This window comes from Antechinus flavipes, chromosome 2 (genome assembly GCF_016432865.1).
Source record: "Antechinus flavipes isolate AdamAnt ecotype Samford, QLD, Australia chromosome 2, AdamAnt_v2, whole genome shotgun sequence".
Classification (NCBI taxonomy): domain Eukaryota; kingdom Metazoa; phylum Chordata; class Mammalia; order Dasyuromorphia; family Dasyuridae; genus Antechinus; species Antechinus flavipes.
Genome location: NC_067399.1, coordinates 459,991,385 through 460,013,357, shown reverse-complemented (window position 1 = coordinate 460,013,357; position 21,973 = coordinate 459,991,385). Strand labels below are relative to the sequence as shown.

Genomic DNA, 21,973 nt, shown 5'->3' with positions numbered 1-21,973 from the left:
TTTTTAATTCAAAGAACGTAAAGCTTAGGATTCTTCTAATCCAACATGTTAGTTGAAATAAACCTCATTTTGGGTAGGTGGGAGTGAGAGAGGGAAACTATATCACGAGATGGAAAGTAATTCACCCAAAGTTACCAATCCATTAAGTAATAGAAATGAGATTCAAATCCAAACAGTTCCCCTGACTTCAGATCCAGTTCTCTTCCCCTGAAGCCTATGATCTTGTGTTTTCTTTGTTTTTCATTTCTAAAATGGGAGTTAATCATTGCTAATACCTTTCTAGGACCAATGTTCACTAATCTTAACATTTTATGTTTTCAGGGCTCACCCATTTCTATGATTTTATAGTTCAAAGTCCCTGGAAGTTCTGATCAGAGTAATTTCTTTAAAGAAACAGCTTATAGAGTGTTAAGGTTTCAGTAGTAGTCTTGTGCATGGTCCTGTATTTATTTTCCAGATTAGATGGCTTCTCCCATCCTGACCCCCCACAGGTTATTATTGAAAGGTGGCTGATTCGCATTCTCTCTCCTTCTTTCTCTCTCTCTCTCTCTCTCTCTCTCTCTCTCTCTCTCTCTCTCTCTCTGCAGGACTATACAACAGTGGCTTACTAGGGTCCAGTCCCTCCTCTACTGCAATGAGAATGGGTTCTGGGGAACCTTCTTGGAAAGTCAGCGAAGCTGTGTATGCCACGGAAGTACCAGCCTATGCCAGAGGCCTATCCCCTGCATCATTGGGGGCAACAATAGTTGCGCCATGTGCAGCCTGGCCAACATCTCCCTCTGTGGCTCCTGCAACAAAGGCTACAAGCTCTACCGAGGCCGCTGCGAGCCGCAGAATGTGGATTCGGAGCGCAGCGAGCAGTTCATCAGCTTTGAGACAGACCTGGATTTCCAGGATCTGGAGCTGAAGTACCTACTGCAGAAGATGGACTCCCGCCTTTACGTCCACACCACCTTCATCAGCAACGAGATCCGCCTCGATACCTTCTTTGATCCCCGGTGGCGCAAACGAATGTCCCTTACCCTCAAGAGCAACAGAAACCGCATGGACTTCATCCATATGGTGATTGGTATCTCCATGCGTATCTGTCAGATGCGCAATAGTAGTCTGGACCCCATGTTCTTTGTCTATGTCAACCCCTTTAGTGGGAGCCACTCTGAAGGCTGGAATATGCCCTTTGGGGAATTTGGCTACCCACGCTGGGAGAAAATTCGCCTCCAAAATGGCCAGTGCTACAACTGGACTCTGTTGCTGGGCAACCGGTGGAAAACATTTTTTGAGACTGTTCACATCTACCTACGCAGCCGGACTCGGCTGCCTTCCCTACTGCGCAATGAGACTGGACAGGGGCCGGTGGACCTGTCCGATCCCTCCAAAAGGCAGTTCTACATCAAAATCTCTGACGTGCAGGTGTTTGGCTACAGCCTACGGTTCAATGCCGATCTCCTCCGGAGCGCCGTGCAACAGGTCAACCAGTCGTACACACAAGGCGGGCAGTTCTACTCCTCCTCCTCTGTGATGCTGCTGTTGCTAGATATCCGGGACCGAATCAATAGACTGGCTCCCCCCGTAGCCCCGGGGAAACCCCAGTTGGATTTGTTCTCCTGTATGCTAAAGCACCGCCTGAAGCTGACCAACAGTGAGATCATCCGTGTGAACCATGCACTGGATCTCTACAATACGGAGATCCTTAAACAATCGGACCAAATGACAGCCAAACTCTGTTAACCCCAGGGACTGATCCTTTTGCTGTACAAAACAAAAGAAAAAAAAAAAAACACAAAGCCTAAACAAACAAAAAATCACCACCCACAAAACAAAACAAAAACAAAAAAAAGATAAAAAAAAATTTGTAAAATGTAATTAATATTCAAAGAAAGGAGAAAATTCTTCATTTGTTGGAAAACTAAACCGTTCTAGCAACTGTATAAAACTGTCGGGCATGTTTGTTATTTCTATAATCCGTCATAAAAGAAGGGTCGCACCTTTCTCTCAAGCTGTGAAGGTGTTGCTTGGTAGGCTTCAGGGGCTGCATTAAGGGGGTAGAGGAGGGAACATGTACACAATGAATTGTAAAGATCTCTGCTGTGCAGGTGCTAAGATTACAAGAAAAGAGCTATATGTAATGTTTTAAAAAAAAAAAAAAAACACTGCCATTTTTCCTTGTGGGAGGAAATAGGCAAAGATAAAGAAGAGATTTCTTCAGATGAGATGTCTATCCTCTTCATGCTCATTTCCTTGTGGGAACCTGGCACTTCACTCTGAAGGTGGGAGAGGGCAAAGGGGAGAAATCCAGACCAGCAGAAAGGAAGGCTCTGTAGGGAAGAGGGTTGGCTGGTGAGCTCCATGTTTCTCCCTCACATGCTGGGTAAAAGAAATCCTTTCTCTTTTGGGCTCGTACTTTGGGGGCACTAATTAGTAGAGTGTCAGAGAGTTAGAGAATTGTATGGTCGATTTGGTACTTTGAAAAAATAAACATGCCAAGAAAACTTTACTTGCGAAACTTCCCAGGAGCCTCCAAGGAAAATTTTAAAATAAAAATAAAAGATAAGAAAAGAAATAGAATTGACCATATTGTAAACAAACCCTGGCAAATACAAACTCAGTGATCCAAGTGAAAAGAATTAAGGATATCAAGGGGAAAACAGGAAAAGATAGACACTGATGTGAAAGTGCATGGTGTCATCGAAAGAACACTGGATTTGGAGTCAAGATCTGGGTTCTAAACATGATGGTTCTACTATTTTCTAACTGTATGACCTTGAATGACTCTCTCTGAGTCTTAGTTTCTTCATTAATAAAGTGAAAATATTGACTTAGATGATCTCCAAGTTCCTTTCTAGCTCCAAATCCTCTGAGTCTCTCATTGTACTGCCAAATTTAAGCTCCTTAGGTAGAATTTTTAAAATTTGATTTTTAATCATTACCTAGGATGTATGTAGCACTATTATCAGATGTACACATGAATATATGCATATGTGTATATAAGCTATATCTATCTATTCATAAAGCTAGAGTTGGAAGAGATCTTAGAGATCATCTAGTTCAATCCTCTAGTTTTACAGATGAGGAAATGGAATTGGTAAATGATTTGCCCTTTTTATATTGATAATAAATGAAAGAACTAGAATTTCAATCCAGGGTCTGTGACTCCAAGTGTGTTGTTCTTTCCGGTGAATCATGCTACCTAATCCTTTTTGGTTTAGAACCATTATATCAAGGGAAGTCCTATTGTTAAAAACTCCCTCTACCAGTTCATGTCTTCAACTTGACTGTAAATCATAGTTTTAGCTAATTTCCTGCAATATTGAGACGTTAAAAAGAATTATCTATCATAATCTTGTAGCCAGGATATGTTCGAGATTGGACTGAATCCAGTAATTTTTGACCCTAAAGCCAGATTCTTCTTTTCACTATTCTTCTTCTATTCACTTCTCTAATCACTTCTTTTCTTCTTTTATTCACTACTCCACACTGCTTTTCAAATTACCTTTGTATGTGAATATGCAATATGCATTCATGCAAATATGTGTGTACATGCAGATATACATATGTATACACATACATGTATCAATCTTTGTTACATCTCAATGGAGAAAGAAAGATACAAAAGAAAAAATAAAACAATCTAAGTTTATAAGTATGAATAAGATGTCAGGCATTAATAGGAAAAAGGCATGAATCTCTTTCAGCTGAAAGATCAGGGAAAAAGTTCATGAACAGGAAATAAAGTGGTTATTAAAGGATAAATAGGATTTCAATCGACAGAGTTGAAGGTTGGCATTCTAAATAAAGAGATGTGTATTTACATACATGAGAAAGAGTCAGAGATAGAGAGAGGGAGACCAAGAAGTAAACAAGTATACACAGCATAATAAAGCTGAAAGTTATTTTAGAACATATAAAGGTTAGACAAAAATGGCCTTAGAATATCTAGAATCATCAATTTCTGTTTTCATAGAGAGGGAAGAGAAAGAAAGACAGAAAGGTAGTGAGAAAAACAGAGTTAGAAACAAAGAGACAAGGGCAGACAAGGATAGAGACAGAGAAAAGTAGTACATAACCACAGATAAAATATAAAAGATTTTGTAATGGAAAAAACATCATTATGTTGTTTGGTGGTTTTGGTCAATCAAAGACTCCATCAAAACAGAAATGAGTTAAGAGTGTTTTAGGAAGTAGGAAATAAATAAAGGAGAAAAATATTCCTGAGTAATTCACTGATAAAAGAAATCAGGATGGAATATCAGGAAAGGAAGAGATCTTTGATACAGAGCATGAGAACACATTCTCATGAAGAATTATAAGTTGCACAAGACTTGAAACTTTGGAATTTTAGAGTATGAAATTGAATCTTATGGTGATATCATCACAATACCCCTCATTTTATGGAAAAGAAAAAAAGACCTCCAAAAAAGTTTAATTCAGTAAAAATTAATTAACACACTAATCCAAGATCATACAGCATTATAGTGGCAGTTCTAATGCCAAAACTTGGAAATCCTGAATCCTAAACTAACGGTAGTCTTCCCCATTTGCAATGCAACTATCTTTATCCTATGATCCAGTAGCTCTTTAATGAATTGCTTTATCAGAATTTGTGTCTCACTTTGTAAAGGGTCAAGGATGCCAACTTTTATGAAATCTACATAGATAATAGTTCTTTCAGTTCCTCACATTCATGAGTACCTGCAGTATTATTTTCATATTGAATGTTAGCTCAGGCATAATGTAGCTGAAAGTTGCCTTAGAACATAGAATGGAAAAGCCAAAATGGCCTTAGACTATAGAATGTTGGAATGGAAAATATTAAAGGTAAAAGGAATCATATAAATCATTAGTCTCAAATTCCTATTTTCATAGAAGAGGAAGGCAAGGTCTGAAGAGGATGTTTTTGTCCATACTCACATATATTTGTCTGGTCAGGAGTAATTATATAGCCAATATATCATAGTTTTTAAGGTGGAATAGGCTCTTAAAGTCAATCAATTCATATTTTAAGGTAAGTTTTGGTGTATATCTTGACAATCACTCCACATCACTATTATTGTTCTAAAAAATGCAGTGTTAGGGTCTCAATGATTATAGCAGCTGCATAGAGAAATCCCTTCAGAGTAATATTCTTGTGATCCTTTAAAGAATAGATTTCATTATATGGCACAATCATAGAGAATCTTGTTGCTAACCAGTATCTCAATAGGAACTACTGCTATCATGATGATACACATTGGGTATGCTGTGGACCCTTTTAAGGAAGATCTTTTGGATATCAGATTCAGACAATGAAATCAAAATGTTTAATGTTGAAAACCCTGTGCTGAATTTACACCAAAAGTTTCGCAATGACTAGCACATTACAAAGAGTAAATAGGTAGACATCAAAAGAATTTCACATATAGTATGACATTAATTTGACAAAGGATTTCATTGAATGGAAAATAAATCAGGGAGAAAAACAACTTGTGCCCTTAGACAAATCATGTCTAATCCTTATCTTCCTTCTCTGGAAAGTGATGAGTTGGATTAGATGGTCTCTTAGATCCCTTCCAGATAAAATAGAATATGCTTACATAATTGAATGTCTTTGAGGGTATAGCTAAGATAAAGGCTTATCCTTGGATGGAAGATAGGAATTGAAGAATACAGATGCTGTACCAGCAACATTTTTCTTCCTTTTCCTTAATCTTTAAATCCTTTCAATTGTTCAAATGGTCAAATTGTGTACCTTCAGTCCTTCCTCACTCCTTGCCAAATGTATTTAGTGAAGGACAAATGGTTGATTTTTTTTCTTTGTTTTGTGTTTATATGGGGACTTTTGAGAGAAGTCCAGGTTTAATGATTAGAAAATGCCAGGGAAATAGGACTATTCCCAAAGGCTAAGAATAAATGAGTCATCAGGACTTTTATTCCAAGTTTCAAAGACTGTCTTCCCAAAAGGGAAATATGCTATCCTTTGGACCTCCTTACTCCTTCTGTTCAGATACTATGCCAAGAAAGATCAGGGTCCCTCTCTGAGTAGAAAAGATTCCTGGAGGCTCCCAGGGATTTTGTAATTCAATTACTGTCTTACCAGCTTGATGCAGCAACCAAGGAACAGTGTCTTATTAATATGCTGATGCTAAAGCACCAAAGTGTGTAGAATGCCCATTTGGATCAGGACTCTAAGCAAAGTATGGAGTTGCCATGGAAACTAGGAAAGGTTATTAATTAGCTATCAAATGAAATCATTGGAAAAATCTGGACCTTGGCATCTTTGACCCCATCAAAGCAGAGGGCAAGAGGCTGGTCAGAGCCACCAGCAAGTCTCTGTTTGATGATTAAAATTACGATTGCACATAGGGTGGGACTTCCTGAGACAAAGCAGTTAGGCTGGTGTACAAAGAGTCAGAGGTGATCAATGGTAACAGGAAATGGGATCACTTGGCCCATATATGCATTTTTGGGTCTGGATTAATGATTCAAAGCAAGGGCTGTCTATATTGAGCGAGTTAACTAGTTTCCAGTTACTTTATTCCTTCCATTTGTAGGGCATGGAAATAGCCAGAGGTATAAGTTTGGTCACCTACATAGAGTTGCATGGGCAACTTTGAAGATCAGGGTGCAGTAGGAAAGAATTACAGGGGGCAGCAGAAGTCACATATCTAGATATCTATATCTATATTTAGATGTAGATATATATAGGTGATGATTATTTTGATGATACATTTCCAAATATGGATCAAGTTACACATCAGGGATGGTTGACCCACATTATAGTTGGGTACCACAATCTTGACAGTACAATAGCATCACTAAAAAGGATTTTTGTTATGATACATTGATTAAATATGGTACTGTAGAAGGAGAACACCTGATAGAACATCATTTCAATATATTTCCATTTCATTTGGCATAAAAAACATCCACTAAAATTTCAAATTTGAGGGGATTTCCTAGTGGTACTAATGTTAATTTTAAAGTTTTAAGTCTATAGATTTTCATAGATTCACTTAATTAATTTAATAAATATAAACTAAGTGCCTACTATGTATATATAGCCCTCTCATCTTCCTCTTTAAATAGAAAAACAAACAGAAGAGCCTAATATTAATATCAATATCAGTATATATATGTGTGTGTATGTATGTATGTACATAAAACAATGCTTCAAACATTTATAAACTTGATCTTGTGTAGGGTACATTATGCTTAGGGAAGATATAAAGTTTAGTAATGGCTTGACTCCCTGCTATTATGGAGCTTATAATGAATAATATAGAATAGAATGGAATAAAATTCAAAAGAATATAATGCAGCAAAAAAAGAACAGAATGGAATTGAAAAAATAGGATTTTTGTAAATAGACTTTAGCGATCATATTGTATTCCCCAAGGTCCATGAAAAGATTATCCAGAAATAATCTATAGTCTCCCAGACAGGAGACAGTAAGAAAAAAGCTGCATTCATTACGTGGTTTGAATATGGATAGATGATGGAATTTAGGAAAACTATATATAAAAAATTCAAATTTATTAAGTAGATAGATGACATGTTCATCATTGTCTTAAATTATATGTCTCTCTCTTTAAGCCTGTCTTGACAATAACTGTCTTATATGCCAAGTCCTACTTCCTTATCTAGAATGTCTATCCTGGTTCTTCCTGGACATAGCCTCTTCATGCTACTTTAGTTTCAAATAATAACACTCTGATGTGACACAGATATATATGTATATGCATATATGTGCATATGTATATATATATATACCTATTTTAATGCTTCAAGGTTCTTTCCTTCTTTCAGTGAGTCCTTTCAGACTTAGAGATATTCTTCCTAAATTATTGTGGCTAAAAACTTTATTTCATGGTGGCTGGTCATCTCATAATGATCTCAGTACTTGGTTAGGTAGATTCTCAAAAAAAAAAAAAAAAAAAGATATGTCCTCTACTGGACACATGTTAAAGCCTCCTTTGCAAGCAAGTAAGGTGTTCTGGACTAGTTTGTGCTCCACCAGCATATCTTTATGCCATGATAAGGCATCTGGGGAAGACTAGCAGAGGCTAGTGGTTTAGGTAAGAATAATTACCTGGATTCCAGCATGCAGCCAGGCAACCCATCAAGATAGTTTGTTAGTATTATGTTATTTTTGACAAGTACTACCAGTGGACCCTGATCTGGGAATAGACTGAGATAATGATATTTGGCTGTTATCAAATGTGGGAAAGAAAAGCATTTTCATGATTCCAAACTTCCCCTTGTCATAAAAAGAACAGCTTTTAAACTTTAATATTCTTCTGGGGATGCTATATGATACTGAGTCATGGAACATTACAATTTCAGGAAGAATAGAATTGCAGTGACCTAGGGTAATAGAAAGAAGACAGATGGGTACAAGTAGCTTTCAGTACATTATCAAACTGTGACTTGTCCAAGAAGTAGAATAAAAGATAGCAAGAATATCTATGGATAGAATAGGAGAAGCATCAGACAAGGAGTAAAGGAAGACTTTAGGTTGTTTGATAAAAATTGAGGAGGATTTATGAAGACAAATGGTTAGGAATAATTTCACAAGATCAAATCACATATATAGGTTGTCAGCTTTACCAATGGCATAACTACATATGTAAGATGGAAGTATACACATGCATACCCCTATATCAATAAAGATGCAGACACATATACACACACAAAAGAGAAAGAAACAGAGAGGAAGGCAGAAGGACAGAGACAGAAAGGGAAAGAGAGAGTGAGAATTGAAACCTTATTGGAAATATGAAATGCAGTCATATAATAAAAAAGATGATGATGACAAGAACAGAAAAAGTTAAAATGATCAAGTTAAAATAATCACTAGAAGATGGAAGGGAGTTTGAGGTTCAGAAAAGAAGTACTACCTTACAAAGCTATTAGTAAACCCCAAGAATTGGTAGATAATATACATATTCTCCAGAAGTCATAGGATGTTAGAGTTGAAAGCATCCTTGGAGAATAAAAAAATATATATATTTAGATGTTAAAGTCTTCTCATCTGTAAAACAATAGGGTAAGAATGAAGTCTATTAATTTCCCTCAAGGTTCCTAAAAATATTAAATCCCTCTAATGTTTTAAAAAAAGAATGCAATTTGTAAAGGTTCAGTTTATATACCCATTTTTAGGAATGAATGAGTCTCATAAAGTCATATCAAAAACACCTGTGGATATTCATATGAATATGAATACTAATACAAGCAATATAATATTAATGATCCTTGAAACTGGAGTGATTATTTCCTCCAAGGACTTTCACAGATATCACCTTATTCAGCCCTACAATATGCAAAGTACGAAAGAATGAAATATAGATTTTTAAATCTGTAAAATTAAAGCACAGAGTAGGAATACAATTTATCTACTATCACAAAGCAACTCAGTGGCTGGTTGCTAATGTCTTCTTTTTCCACATCTAACCTTTTACAATATCTTTAAGAAGAATAAGTTTCAGATGAGCAGGACAACAGACATTGTTTGTTTTTGGTATATCTAATCTGTGATATGACTCCATAATCCCCTTCCCCATCAAGCACACCAGTCATCTATAGGCTTTTGACTATATTTCGACTATGGTTTCACATCCTGTTAAATATTAAAGAGAAAATGGAAGATAAAATTTTAGATCAGAGAATGTTGGCATGGGAAGAGACCTAAGAAAAATTATGTGAAAGTTTAAAGTGATCTTAGTGTTTGTATAAACTCTACAATATAAATACCTCATTTTTCAGATGAGGAAAATTGAGTCCCAGAGGGATAAAGTGATTTGTACAAATTTACAGAGAGAGTTAGTGTTAAAAACAGAAAACCTGGCTGCTAGATAAGGATCATTTCCACTTCACCAGTGCATCAGTCTTCTGGGCAAAATAAATATCAATATCACCTGATCATAGAAAGGGGAAGGAAGATTTGGGGGCCTGAAAAGAAAATTTTTCCTAATGTGGGGATAATCAGTCTCTGGGTTTGAAGTTCCTCAAAACCCTCATAGAGGATAAAACATCACAAATACAAATATTTTCTGTTGTAGGATCTCAATTTTTAAATTTTGCTCATCAGTATTTTTCTTGTCCGATATCAATTGTTCATTAATCTGGGCCCTACTACCCAGATTTCTGATTTTAACTGTTTGCTACTTAAATTCATGTCTTTTCTAGCTGATTGGACCAACCATCTTTTCTGATTTGGTATAATTGTTTGGGCCTGAATTTCCTGGTCATACCCCTCCCTGATGACCTTAGTTCTAAAGTTGCCCATAAACCTGACTTAACAGTATCCTGAGGATTCTCCTGACTTCTAATTTGGCTTTTTCCTCTGGAGAATTGAGAGTTGGAAGGAATCTAAAAAGTCATTTTGTCCCACATTTACTATAAGAATAAAATCCCTGACAAATTATCATCCAAACTCTACTTAAAGACCACAGGTGATGTGGAATGCACTCTTCCTTTAGATAGCTCATTTTACTTTGGGATAGCTATCACTTTTAGCTAGTTTGTTTATTTTCCCTATATGGATCTGAAACATTTCCATAACATTTATGTACAGATAGGCAGAAAGACAACCACATTTATTAAGCATTTACTATTTGCTAGTACAAAGAAAGAGAGTTCTCACTATCAGGATGTTTCCATTCTAAGAAGGGAAGAGGAAACATAAAATAAAGTTAAGGGGGAAGGAGACTTGGTACCCATGCAGGTATATGATGAAAAAGTCTAGAGAATCAGTAGCACAATACAGAGGAAAACAGAATATGACAGGTTCATTCCCCAAATTGAAGCCCTTGGAAGGAATTCACCAAAAGGGGAAGGGAATGGAAATTGTCGAGTGGTGCTCCAGTTTTATAAGACTTCAGACTTGGAGGAAATCTCCAGTAAAAGAAGTCAACTGTGTTATGGTGACAGTCTTGGGAAAGGTGGAAGTCCAGATGGGAGAGGAATAAAGTATGACTGAACTAGTCTTGTCTCCAAAAGGGGAGCCATGAAGGAACTCAAGCTTGGGAGAAGCAGGGCAGAATGGAGGATAGATTTTCCAGAGTGAGAAGACCCCAGGTGATCAGGAAGATCTAGGCTGAGAAGGCAGCTGAATTAAGGAGACAAAGTCCAGGAAAATTAGAAGTACAGCTCTTAGTTGTCTTCCTAGGTCCTACCCCTCTTTCTCAGATTTTCATATACTTGTGGAAAGCTATCATATCCCCTTAAATCTTTTCTCTAAGCTCTTCCATACTTGCCATGTTGCTTTGAATAAAATTAATAAATAATCATAACTGACATTTATGTAGCTGTTCAAGAGTTTAAGAGGGGTTTCCACATCCATTTCTCATTTGATCCTTACAGCAATGCCCTATATTACATCTTTATTTTCTTGTTGTTATTGTTATTTCAATCATTTCTGACTCTTTGTGAAACCATTTGGGGTTTTCTTGGCAGAGACACTTAAATGGCTTGACATTTCCTTCTCCAGCTCATTTTGCAGTTGAGGAAACTGAGGCAAACAAGAGTAAGTGACTTGCCCAGAGTCACACAACTAGTGTCTGAGTCCAGATTTGAACTCATGAAGATGATTCTTTCTGAGTCTAAGTCTGTCACTCTATCTACTGTGCCAACTAGCTACCCAATATCTTTATTTAAGAAATAAGGAAACTGAGGTTCACAGAATATATCATTGTGATGCAAGACTAGCTCTGCAAGGTACCTTAAAGATTCTTCAGTTCTCCCTCCTGTACTTTCCTCAAGAAGACAATAGGATATTCTCACCCACAACAAGAAATAGTTTAATCACAGACACACACACACACACACACACACACACACAAATTCATATAGTTTTAAAATAACAAAAATTTTTTTAATTTCTCTTCCATTTAAGATTTCAGAGAAGGGGAAGAAGACAGCAGAAGGGAAGAATGAAATAAGTGTATTTTTTTTTCAGTAATGGTCAGACATTTCTTTCCTTCTAGACTAAGCTCCAGGAAGAAAGGAAAAATTACTTCTCTTAATTCTAGATATATCTGAGTGTAATACTCTCTACATACAAGACATTCAAAACATATTTATTGAATGACTTTTTGAGGTCCAAATGAAATTCCTTTATCCTTTCTGTATTTCTAGGTTGCACTAAATCTTCTAGAAATGTGGAATGATTTGCCCAAGGTGACCTTGGTCATTAGATATAGGACAAGGTCCAAGCTCCCTTTTTCTCTGGCTGCTAACCCTGTATTATTTCGATTGCAATTTTGCCTTACAGTGTTTTTAAAAATTTTTTCAGTAATACTCAATCTCATACTCTTTGGGAGCTATAAACTTTCCTGACATGACTGAATTGTGAAGAAAATGCCTTGGGCATTATTTAATCATTAAATAAGCATAATATAAATGTAAAATAATCATGACTATCATTAAGACATACTAAACTGTTAGTATTCTTAAGCTTGCACATCTAGTACTACTTGTTTAAAAAAACAAAATATTACTATAACAATATCATCACAGCTGAATATCAAATAAGAAATTGCAAAGTAGATGGTAATGAAAAGAAGTAGATAATGTGGTAAAAACAAACAAAACAAAAATACTATGGTCTCAAAGTAAGAACTAGCTTTGACTCCCTGCTCTATCTAGCTAAATGAAGTTGGTAAATCATTTCATTTCTCTGAGGCTCAGTTTTGACATCTATAAAATGGGAGTGGTACTTGCATTGCCTACCTCCAGAATTATTGTAAAAATCAGTTGCTACAATGACCATAAAGTGTTGTGTGGTCACAGAACTACAGACTCTAAAAGCTGAAAAGATCACTGGGAATCTGTTGTTCTTCAGGTTTTTGTTTTTGTTTTTTCAGTTGTGTCTGATTCTTCATGATGCCATTTCGGGTTTTCTTGGCTAAGATACTGGATGAATTTCCTATTTCCTGCTTCAGCTCATTTTATAGATGAAGAAACTGAAGCAAACATAGTTAAGTGACTTGTCCAGGTGATACAGCTAGTGTCAGGAAGATGACTCTTCCTGATTCCAGGTCCAGCAGTCTATCCATTATTCCACCTAGTTGCTGGGGCTATCTAGTACAGTCTATACCTGATCAAGAAGATCTAACAGCATCTCCAACAAACCTTTTTTTAGATGCCTCCAATGAAGTGAAAACCATTATTTCTGTAGGCAATATATTCCATCTGGAGACAATTCTGTCAGGAAATGTTTTCTATAACTGAAGACTTCCTAGGACTCACATTGACCAAGTTTAATCCTTAGGACCTAACCCTAAAAAGATAATTCTGTCTCTTTTATTCATTACCCCCACGGAGAGTATCTTCTAGTATACACATAGAAAATAGAATTCATGTCAAGGTTTTGCAAAATAAGGGAAATAGAAATAAATCTCCCACAGAATCACTTAAGCTACCAAATTCATATTGGTTACAGGATAGTCATTTTATCACTACTAAACATGCAAAGGATGGAAAGGATTCATAAAAGCCCATAAACATACAAAACACTCAAATATTCCATTTAGCTGCATTTATAAGGAAGATGAATTAAAAGTTCCTTTTAGAGGAAGGTTTGATATTTTATTCTTTTTTTTTAAATGCTGTCTCTCCAAAACAGTGGAAGTAGCTTGTGTGATCGAAAGGTTTTGGAGTTAGAGTCAGATGAAATGAGTTCCAATCTTGTACAATTATGGGCAAATTATTTAACCTCTCAGGGTGTCATTTCTTTCATCTACAAAATGAGATAATTAAATGATGTGGTCACCAAGGTTATATAGTTAAGATTCTATGATACTTTAAGATATGTAATCCTACCTTCCCTTTGATTTAGAGACCCAAAAAAAAAGATCAACGTGATTTGTTGTATTGTTTGTCTAGTTGATTGGTTTTTAAAGAGATCTGAATCTATGATTTCCTTCATATGGAATTATTAATTCTCAGTGAGAAAGTTCTTCAACCAATTCAGATAAGCAATTATTCTGCAATTTATGATCTTAAAATGGTATGTGAAACACTGAAAATTTTAATAGTTGTACAATGTTACACAATGTGTATGATGCATCAGTCTTAAAGATGGGTGATCCCAATTCTAAAGGTAATGTTCTATCCTTTCTGCTACACTTCTCCTCAAACTTAAGTATGAGGCTGCTAACAAACAACTCTATCCATTTTACCCTTTTTAATGTAAGTAACTCTTCAAATAAGCTTTTCTCTGCAAGTAGGACTCTGAATAGGAACTATATACACTAGCCATATTTTTTTCTTTCTTTCAAGGAATATACTGCATTAGAGAATTCCTTTCTTTCTCTAGTAGATCTGATCTTAGAACTTCCAAATTATCTATTACCTAAAACTATGACCCAGGATATTTCCTTTTTCTATTAGAAAACTAGTTTCCAGTATCATAATACCAAAGAAACAAAATATTTCCAATTCTGCAAGGCAAGTTGGGGTTCAAGACTGAAATACCTTCTCAAGTCATATGCAAGTACAGATCTACATTCTACCATGTGACTCCATCACAAATTGCAATGTGATCTCTTGGGAAGACAATCCAAGCCCCAATTAAATCATGTGTCCTCTAGGAAACCTTTTCTGGTTAATGATGGCATTGTCCCTCAAGCCTCACGTGGCACCTTTGACTTCTTTAATACATAAATTGTCCTGTGATTGTTATCTATCCATCTTGGATTCTCTTTCCTCCCATTTGGCCATGATTTCCATTAAGTTGGGGACTTTGTCCAAGCTAAATTGTGTTTCTCCTAGATATTGCGTACAGTGCAATATGCACAATAAATGTGTAATAAATGTTTATTGATTAATTTTGATTTGATGTTCTCTGTCCTAACAGTCTGTGTTCTAAGGTCTTCTTCAACTTTTAATATCTGTATACTTAGGCTCCTTCTAGTGCTTCCACCCCATTACTGCTAGTTCCTAGGAGAGTACATACAGATGTGATCTCTCCCACTTTTACCTTTCTATGCCATTAATTCAGAGAGACAAACTGTTTTAATTTAACTAGTTATATGATTCAGTGTTTTAAAGCAACTTACTGAAGGAATGCTATTTCCCTCTCTAGGCTTCAATTTCTTATATTTCTTTTTTACATGAGGGAAATGGGTTTGTCATAGTCTGCCTTGCACTGTGTTTATGTCAACATTTCTAGCCCTTTCCATTAAACTATAAGCCTCATGAAGGGCCATCTCCATTTGTCCTGATCTATAGCTGGCCACTGGACCCAGATGGCTCCAGAGAAGGAAGTGAGGCAAGGTGATCTTGCACAGCCCTTCCTCACTTAAATCCAATTTACTTGCATTTATGGCATCCCTTCCCTGACGTTCTGGTCCTTTTCGAGGACAAACAGCAACAAGAAGACATGAATCATGACTTGAACTGGCTGCTTTGTTTCCACTAGAGTGTTTTGCACAGGATTTTTTAAAATTCTGAATGAATTCAGGATTGAATAAAGATATTCAATAGATATTGTACTTGTCTGAGGAGTGTAGGAATCCAAATATAAAAGGAAGAAAGGAAAGATGGGAAAAGTATACATAAGATAGGAGAATCACAAATTCTGAATCTCAAAATTGGAAGGGAATCCAGTATCCCATACCTGAAAAAGCATTCCTTGGGCAAAATATTCAACAAGCAGTCATCCAGATAGGACACACTTGATAATGATACTTCCATAAAGGAGAAATCTATCTCATTGCAAAATCCAGCTTTTTTTCTCTAAATCAATCAGTCAATAAACATTTATTCAGCACTTATTATGTGCTAGATACTATACCAAGCACAAGAAACCCTAAGAAAGGCAAAAAAATAATAATCCTTGCTTTTAAAGAGCTCACAGAATAATGGGAAAGACAAAATGCAAATGACTATTTACAAATAGGCTATGTATAGGATAAATTGGGGATAATCAGATAGAACAAGTTTAATCCTTCTTCCTCTTGATCAGCTTGCAAATACCTATATAGCTATTTCCCTTAAGTCTCCTCTTCTCCTGGCTAAATATCTCCAATTCCTTCCATTGATTCTTTTCATGTGACATTAAGGATCCCCAATATCCTGTTTACCCTCCTCTGGGTATTATTTAATTTATTAATATCCTCCCTTAGTTGCAGTACTCAGAATTGAATGCAGTATTCCAAGTGTGGTCTGAGCAGGGCAGACTATGGAGAGAGTATTCAATTTCTAGTCCATAATTCTGATTTTTAATAAGCCTAAGATCACATTAGCTTTTTGACTACCATATCTCACTAGTGACTCATACTGAACTTATAATCAACTAATGATGTAAATTTGTATTGATTTAGATCTCTCTCATTTTATATTTATGAAATTGATATTTTATTCTTTCCATGTCCCTTCACCCCTTCTAGTTTATCATCAATGTTCTGGCCTTGGCTTCCTCCCTTGACAGTCTCAATCCTATGGTTAGCCAGTTCCCTATACACAGTAGTTTAATCTTAAATTCTTCAACTACTTATTCTATTACCTTGTCAACTCTGTATAACCCCTACCATCCATCTTATCCATTCCTACTTAAATTATGTTGAATAGTATTGGGGGAGGGAAACTAATATAACTTTGCAGACGGGCTCCCTTACAAATACATATTCAGCTCATCTGAATCCTAAATGTTCATTTTTTTTTCACCTTCTCTGAATCACTATCAGACTCCCCGTAACTGTTTCAAACTTTCTTTTCTCAAACTTCAAATTGGTTGATTTTTTCTCATGTCTTCTATTCCTCTAATTTAGTTGAAGACATTGTTATCTATTGTACTGAGTAAATAAAGGGCATTTGTTTTTTTTTATTCCCATTTCCCAACTTCATATTTTAAAATCACACTATATCTCCATTATCCTGCCCATTGTCCCAGAGTCTATGGTATGGCATGTCTTGAGGTCAAGACTATCCATTCTATTGTTTTCTTCAATCCATTCTTTCTGGTAACTTGTCTGTTTGATTATTCCCTTTCTTTTATATTCAATTTATACTTTTTCACTGGCTTTGTCTTCCCTATCCTTAAGAATACCTTAGACATGTTATGTAGTATCTCTACATCTCAATCTATCATCCATGAACTGAAGATTAGACTAGATTATACAATCACTTCTAGCTCTAAATGTGTGTTTGTTTTTTGTTTTTAATCTGAGACTATAAGCAAATTAGGAAAATAGCTGTACAATCAGATAAGAAGAAGAAAGCAATCATAAAAAATAAAAATAAGACTGACAACCTTATAAAAGCTAAATCAGAAGAGACACTGGCATAATAGAAATATTGTACAATCTTTGAATACAAAAAGCTCTTTTCCAAATTCCATCCAGTTCTAATAGTTCCCATTGGTCTGATTTCAGACAAGTCAACAAAACTTTCCAAGCCTTAATTTTTCTTTGTAAAGAAAAAAATAATCATTTTATTACAAATCTCATAGGATTTTTGTGGGAAGACATTTTCTACATTGTAAATAACTATAGAAATATAGACTATTATTGTAGTTCAGGTTAAAAGGACCTATAAGTCACAGAATTCTCAATACAGGGGCTTCCTGGAAACATCCAAGTACTCCAGAAACATGGAGACTTGTATTTATATGAGTTGGGGATGTCAAGATCTCTGGTTGTTTCTGGCCATGTGAAGAACCCAGTACTAGTAGAACTTGTCACTTTAAGATGATGCAAAAAAACCTCAGTACTCTCTTGATCTTTCCCTTTCTCATGGCAAACACAGGAAGACAAAGCACTAAATTACTCCACCTTCAATCCTCTATGTGACATCATAACTCCAAGACTTCCAGTAAAGGATGAGGATGGGCTGGTGGTTTCCACTAAGGCATCATGATGAATTCATCAAAAATGGGTACTATTGCAAGGAAATCAAGCAGGTACGTTTGAGACATAGCTCCTGGTTTCACTTTCTCCCTTATGTTTCTTTTCTCATTTTAGAAAAATCTATGGAGAAAATCTTTTTTAAATTTAGTGGTAGAATGGTAGAAGGGAGGAAAGAGCAGAACACTCAATAATTACTCCAGGGCTCTTGGAGAAAATGGCTACTGACAATAGTATTGGCCCTATTCTGACATGTTATACTAAAATGTATGTCCCAAGATCTCTTTAGACAATATAGCTGAGGTTAAATGTAGAATGAATAATCAGCAAACTGCAAACTGCTTTATGTTTAGCAGATTTTAAGTATCAGCTTCTTGAAAAGTTAACTGAAGAAAAAAATCTATTAAGTTTCTCTGATAAATATCTCATTTCTAAGATTTATAAGGAACTAATTCAAATTTATTAGAATAAGAACTATTCTACATGTGATAAATGGTCAAAGGATATTAACAGACAGTTCTCAAGGAAAGAAATTCAAACTATCTATAGCCATATGGAAAAAATATTTCAATCACTAATGATTAAATAAATGCAAATTAAATCCAATCTGAAGTTCCATCTCCATTCATACTCATCAAATTGACAAAGATGGTAAAAAAGGAAAATAACAAATGTTGGAAGACCTTCAGGAAAATAGACACCTTCCTGTCCTAATGTAGAATGAATTAGAATAGTCATTCTGGTAATTGGAATTCTGTCTTAAAAGTTACTGTTACTATTTTTTCCTATTCCCCAGAGATCAAAGAAAAAAGGAAATCTATTCTAGGCACAAAAATATTTGTAGATGCTCTATTTGTAGTGGCAAGGAACTGAAAACTTACAAGTTGTCCTGTATTTAGGAAATGACTAAAAAAAATAACATAAAAATAAAAGGAAAATTTTAGAGAAAATTTTGAAGATTTGAATGAACTGATACAGATTATTGTGAACTGAACCAGATCAATTTATACTATTCTGATCAACCCAATTATCAACCATGATTCTAATGCCCCAGTAATGAAGCATGCTACCTACTTCCCGATCAAAATGGACTAATATGCAGATTGAAACATATTTTTGTACATGGCTCATATGGGGTTATTATAAGGGTTTTATTCTTTTTGCAGGAAAGGTGGAAGAAATGAAATAGAGAAAAAATAATAATTAAAAATAGGAGAAAAAAGTGTCAATCTTTCAATCATACTTAGTAGTTGATGATGCTACTTATTTAGTTTGTCAGTCAGCCTGTGAGAGTCTTTTATTTTATCGTTTCTTTTTTTTTTTTCCTGAAGCAACTGGGTTTAAGTGATTTGCCCAAGGTCACACAGCTAGGAAGTGTTAAGTATCTGAGGCCAGATTTGAACTTAGGTCCTTCTGACTTCAGGACTGGTACTTTATCTACTATGCCACCTAACTGCCCCCAGCCTTTTCATTTCTTTTTCTATATAGGAAATAAATGCCTATTTCATAATTTATTCACATTTTACATTGAATACCTTTCAATACCCCTCCTCATTTGGGGGGAAACCATAGAAGTGAATCAAATCCTAAACTATGAATAAACTGTTGCACTGACACTGAAGGGTAGGAGGGTGTTTCATAAATTAAAGAAAAAAGAGAGCCTAATATATCTTTCATTAAAGGCCAAATTCTCTTAATTCCGAGCCTAGTTTATATCATGTGCATAGTTTCAGAGTAGATGTTCATTTTAGGGAGAAGGAGAGGTTGCAATAGCCCAGCTGCTATGGGAAGAACAGGTAGTATAGATTGTCAGATGTCAATCAAACTGTGCTCTATCATACAATAGAAAAAAAAAAAAAAACAAGAAAACAAAAAATATTGGTTCTGAAGTCAGAGCACCTGGGTTCAAATCCTGCCCCTGATGCTCACTGCTCAAGTCACTTAAGTTCCTTGGGTCTTAGTTTCCTTGTCTACAAAATTAGGTGATTGCATTACATAACTTCTAACTTCTCTTCCAGTTTTGGACCTATGATCCAATTATATAACTGTAATATTTATTCCCCTAATTTCTATAGATAGGGGACTAATTCCTTTAAATTTTGCTGGATTCTTGTTTGTATTTTTTTATCTGGACTAGAACTGTTATTTCATCCAGATGGGAAACTGCAGGTATAAAAACTGCATTAATGTAGATAAGGGGCTTGTCTTTTGCTTAGAGTCTTAGGGAGTTGTCTGGGTTATGTGACCTGCATAGCATCCCACAGAGAGAGTGTGTCAGATATGGGACTTGAACTCAGGTCTTCATAACTCTGCGAGAGGCCATCGATTCACTATATCACAAAATCTTTTATTCTGGTCCTTGTATGTTCCTATTTCTGCAGAGCACCTATGAGATCAGTTGGAAGCAGCCTGTATTATTTCTTCTAAGTCCTTATTTTAAAGCAATTTCTAAAATGGAAGAGAAGGAGCAGAGGAAAGACTGAGTTTAAAGAGTTATAAAGAGAATGAACCCAAGGGGGTTGTTCCAAGCTCTCTTCCTTTCTCTGACAGAGACTGGCGTTGGAGTCGCCCCATTTCTGAGAGCAAAAACGTTGCTTAGCAACACCCTTAGAGCAGCAAAGAGTGAGCCCTGGGCCATTATATTAATTGCTATTATTGCAGTCCTGAAACAAACCAAACTTTTGCTTAAATTTCTGCTTTTCCCTGTAAGGGGCACCTGCAAGTGGAAACTCAGAAAGTGGAAGGACAAGCCACTTAAGAAATGGGTAGGGAGGAAAGCACAGGAGGGGATAAACTCAAGTGGAAATAGAGAAAGTTTGAATTATAGAGCATTTATTTTTTAAAAATAGTTTTATTGAATTCAAATAATTTAGTAGCTTGGCTAGCTAAGAAACTGAGAAGGCAGAGTGATACAGGGGAAAGAATGCTGAGTCAGAGGATCTGTGTTTGAATCCCCCTTTGTGATGTTGGGGAAATCACTTGTTTTTTCTGAGCCATCTTTAAAATGAGGTTCTTGGGCTATCTGGCCTCTAAGAAATTCTTCATATGATGCCTTTATCTCTATAAGATTATGAATGAACGTTGATTCTTATATAAATAAAATGTCAAAATTACAACATTTCTCGGATTATGAATCCCCTAGCATTTTTCAGCTTGAGACATCAGAGATGGGACATTCTTCAGAGCACCTAGACTGGATTCCCCTTATTTAAACACAGTTTTCACCTGTGTCATCAAGCAGATGCGTCCTCCATATCAAGTAGATGGTACTGGAGGAACTTTGCAAAACGTAGGCTTGTCTGAGCATGGGGTCAGCTAGTCCAAAAACTACCATAGATTTCCTTTCTTCCTTCTGTGATCTGAGGATCATGGCATCCTAGGGCTAGCCACCTATTTGGTCATTTTTTTTCTTGTGTTGCTTATCTTCTGCATTTTCCCATTTCCTTCATGCAACAAAATAGAGCTTGAGTTTTCCATTGTGTTAGTTAAAATAGGTTATAATAATAGTACTTTTTTTTTCTTTTCCACATTTCTATCCTGACTGAAACTTTTGCACAAATCTCCATTAACTGTTCTAAGTGCTAGAACCAACCAGGATAGTTAAGCAAAATTTGCTGAGTTTTACAGTTGAGGAAATCAAGGCCAAGAAATATAAAGAAAGACATTCAGTGTTACACAGGTAGTAGATATAAGACCTAGGAGTCAAATCCATCCTATCCAGCTCTCTTCAATCCTTTTTATACTTAACTATGCTGCTGCTACTTGCACATTCTCTCAGAAAAGAATTGGAATTTGAAGTGCTTTAATAAAAATTTTTGAATCAAGAGTAATTATTATCTGAATGGAAATAAAAACCATTAAATTATTTACCATAGCATGAGAGGAAAATGAAGGACAGATTTGGAGTCAAGATGATCTCCTTAGGTTCAAGTCTTTCAAGTCCTACATATGACTGAAAACAAATCATTTTTAATGTTTAAAAGTAACTCTCTAAGACTGTATATTATCCACCTGGGAAATCTAACACCAAAGTCATAGGCTCAAGATACATTTCCACTCTATACCTATATATAAAACTTCCTCTTAAAAAAAGTATAACATTTTAATCCCAAGAGAAGGAACCCTAAAGATCATCAAATGTGACTCTCATA

At 35.7% G+C, this 21,973-nt stretch overlaps 1 protein-coding gene across 1 annotated transcript in view; it reads left to right on the top strand.

Moving 5' to 3' along the window:
• The window catches only part of BRINP1 (BMP/retinoic acid inducible neural specific 1), a 173,700-nt gene extending 170,564 nt beyond the window's left edge, over positions 1 to 3,136 (top strand). The window contains exon 8 of the mRNA XM_051979524.1: positions 588 to 3,136. Coding sequence (XP_051835484.1) covers positions 588 to 1,728 — 1,141 coding nt within the window. The 3' untranslated portion in view covers positions 1,729 to 3,136. The remainder of the gene's footprint in view (positions 1 to 587) is intronic.
• The last annotated feature ends 18,837 nt before the right edge of the window (positions 3,137 to 21,973 follow it).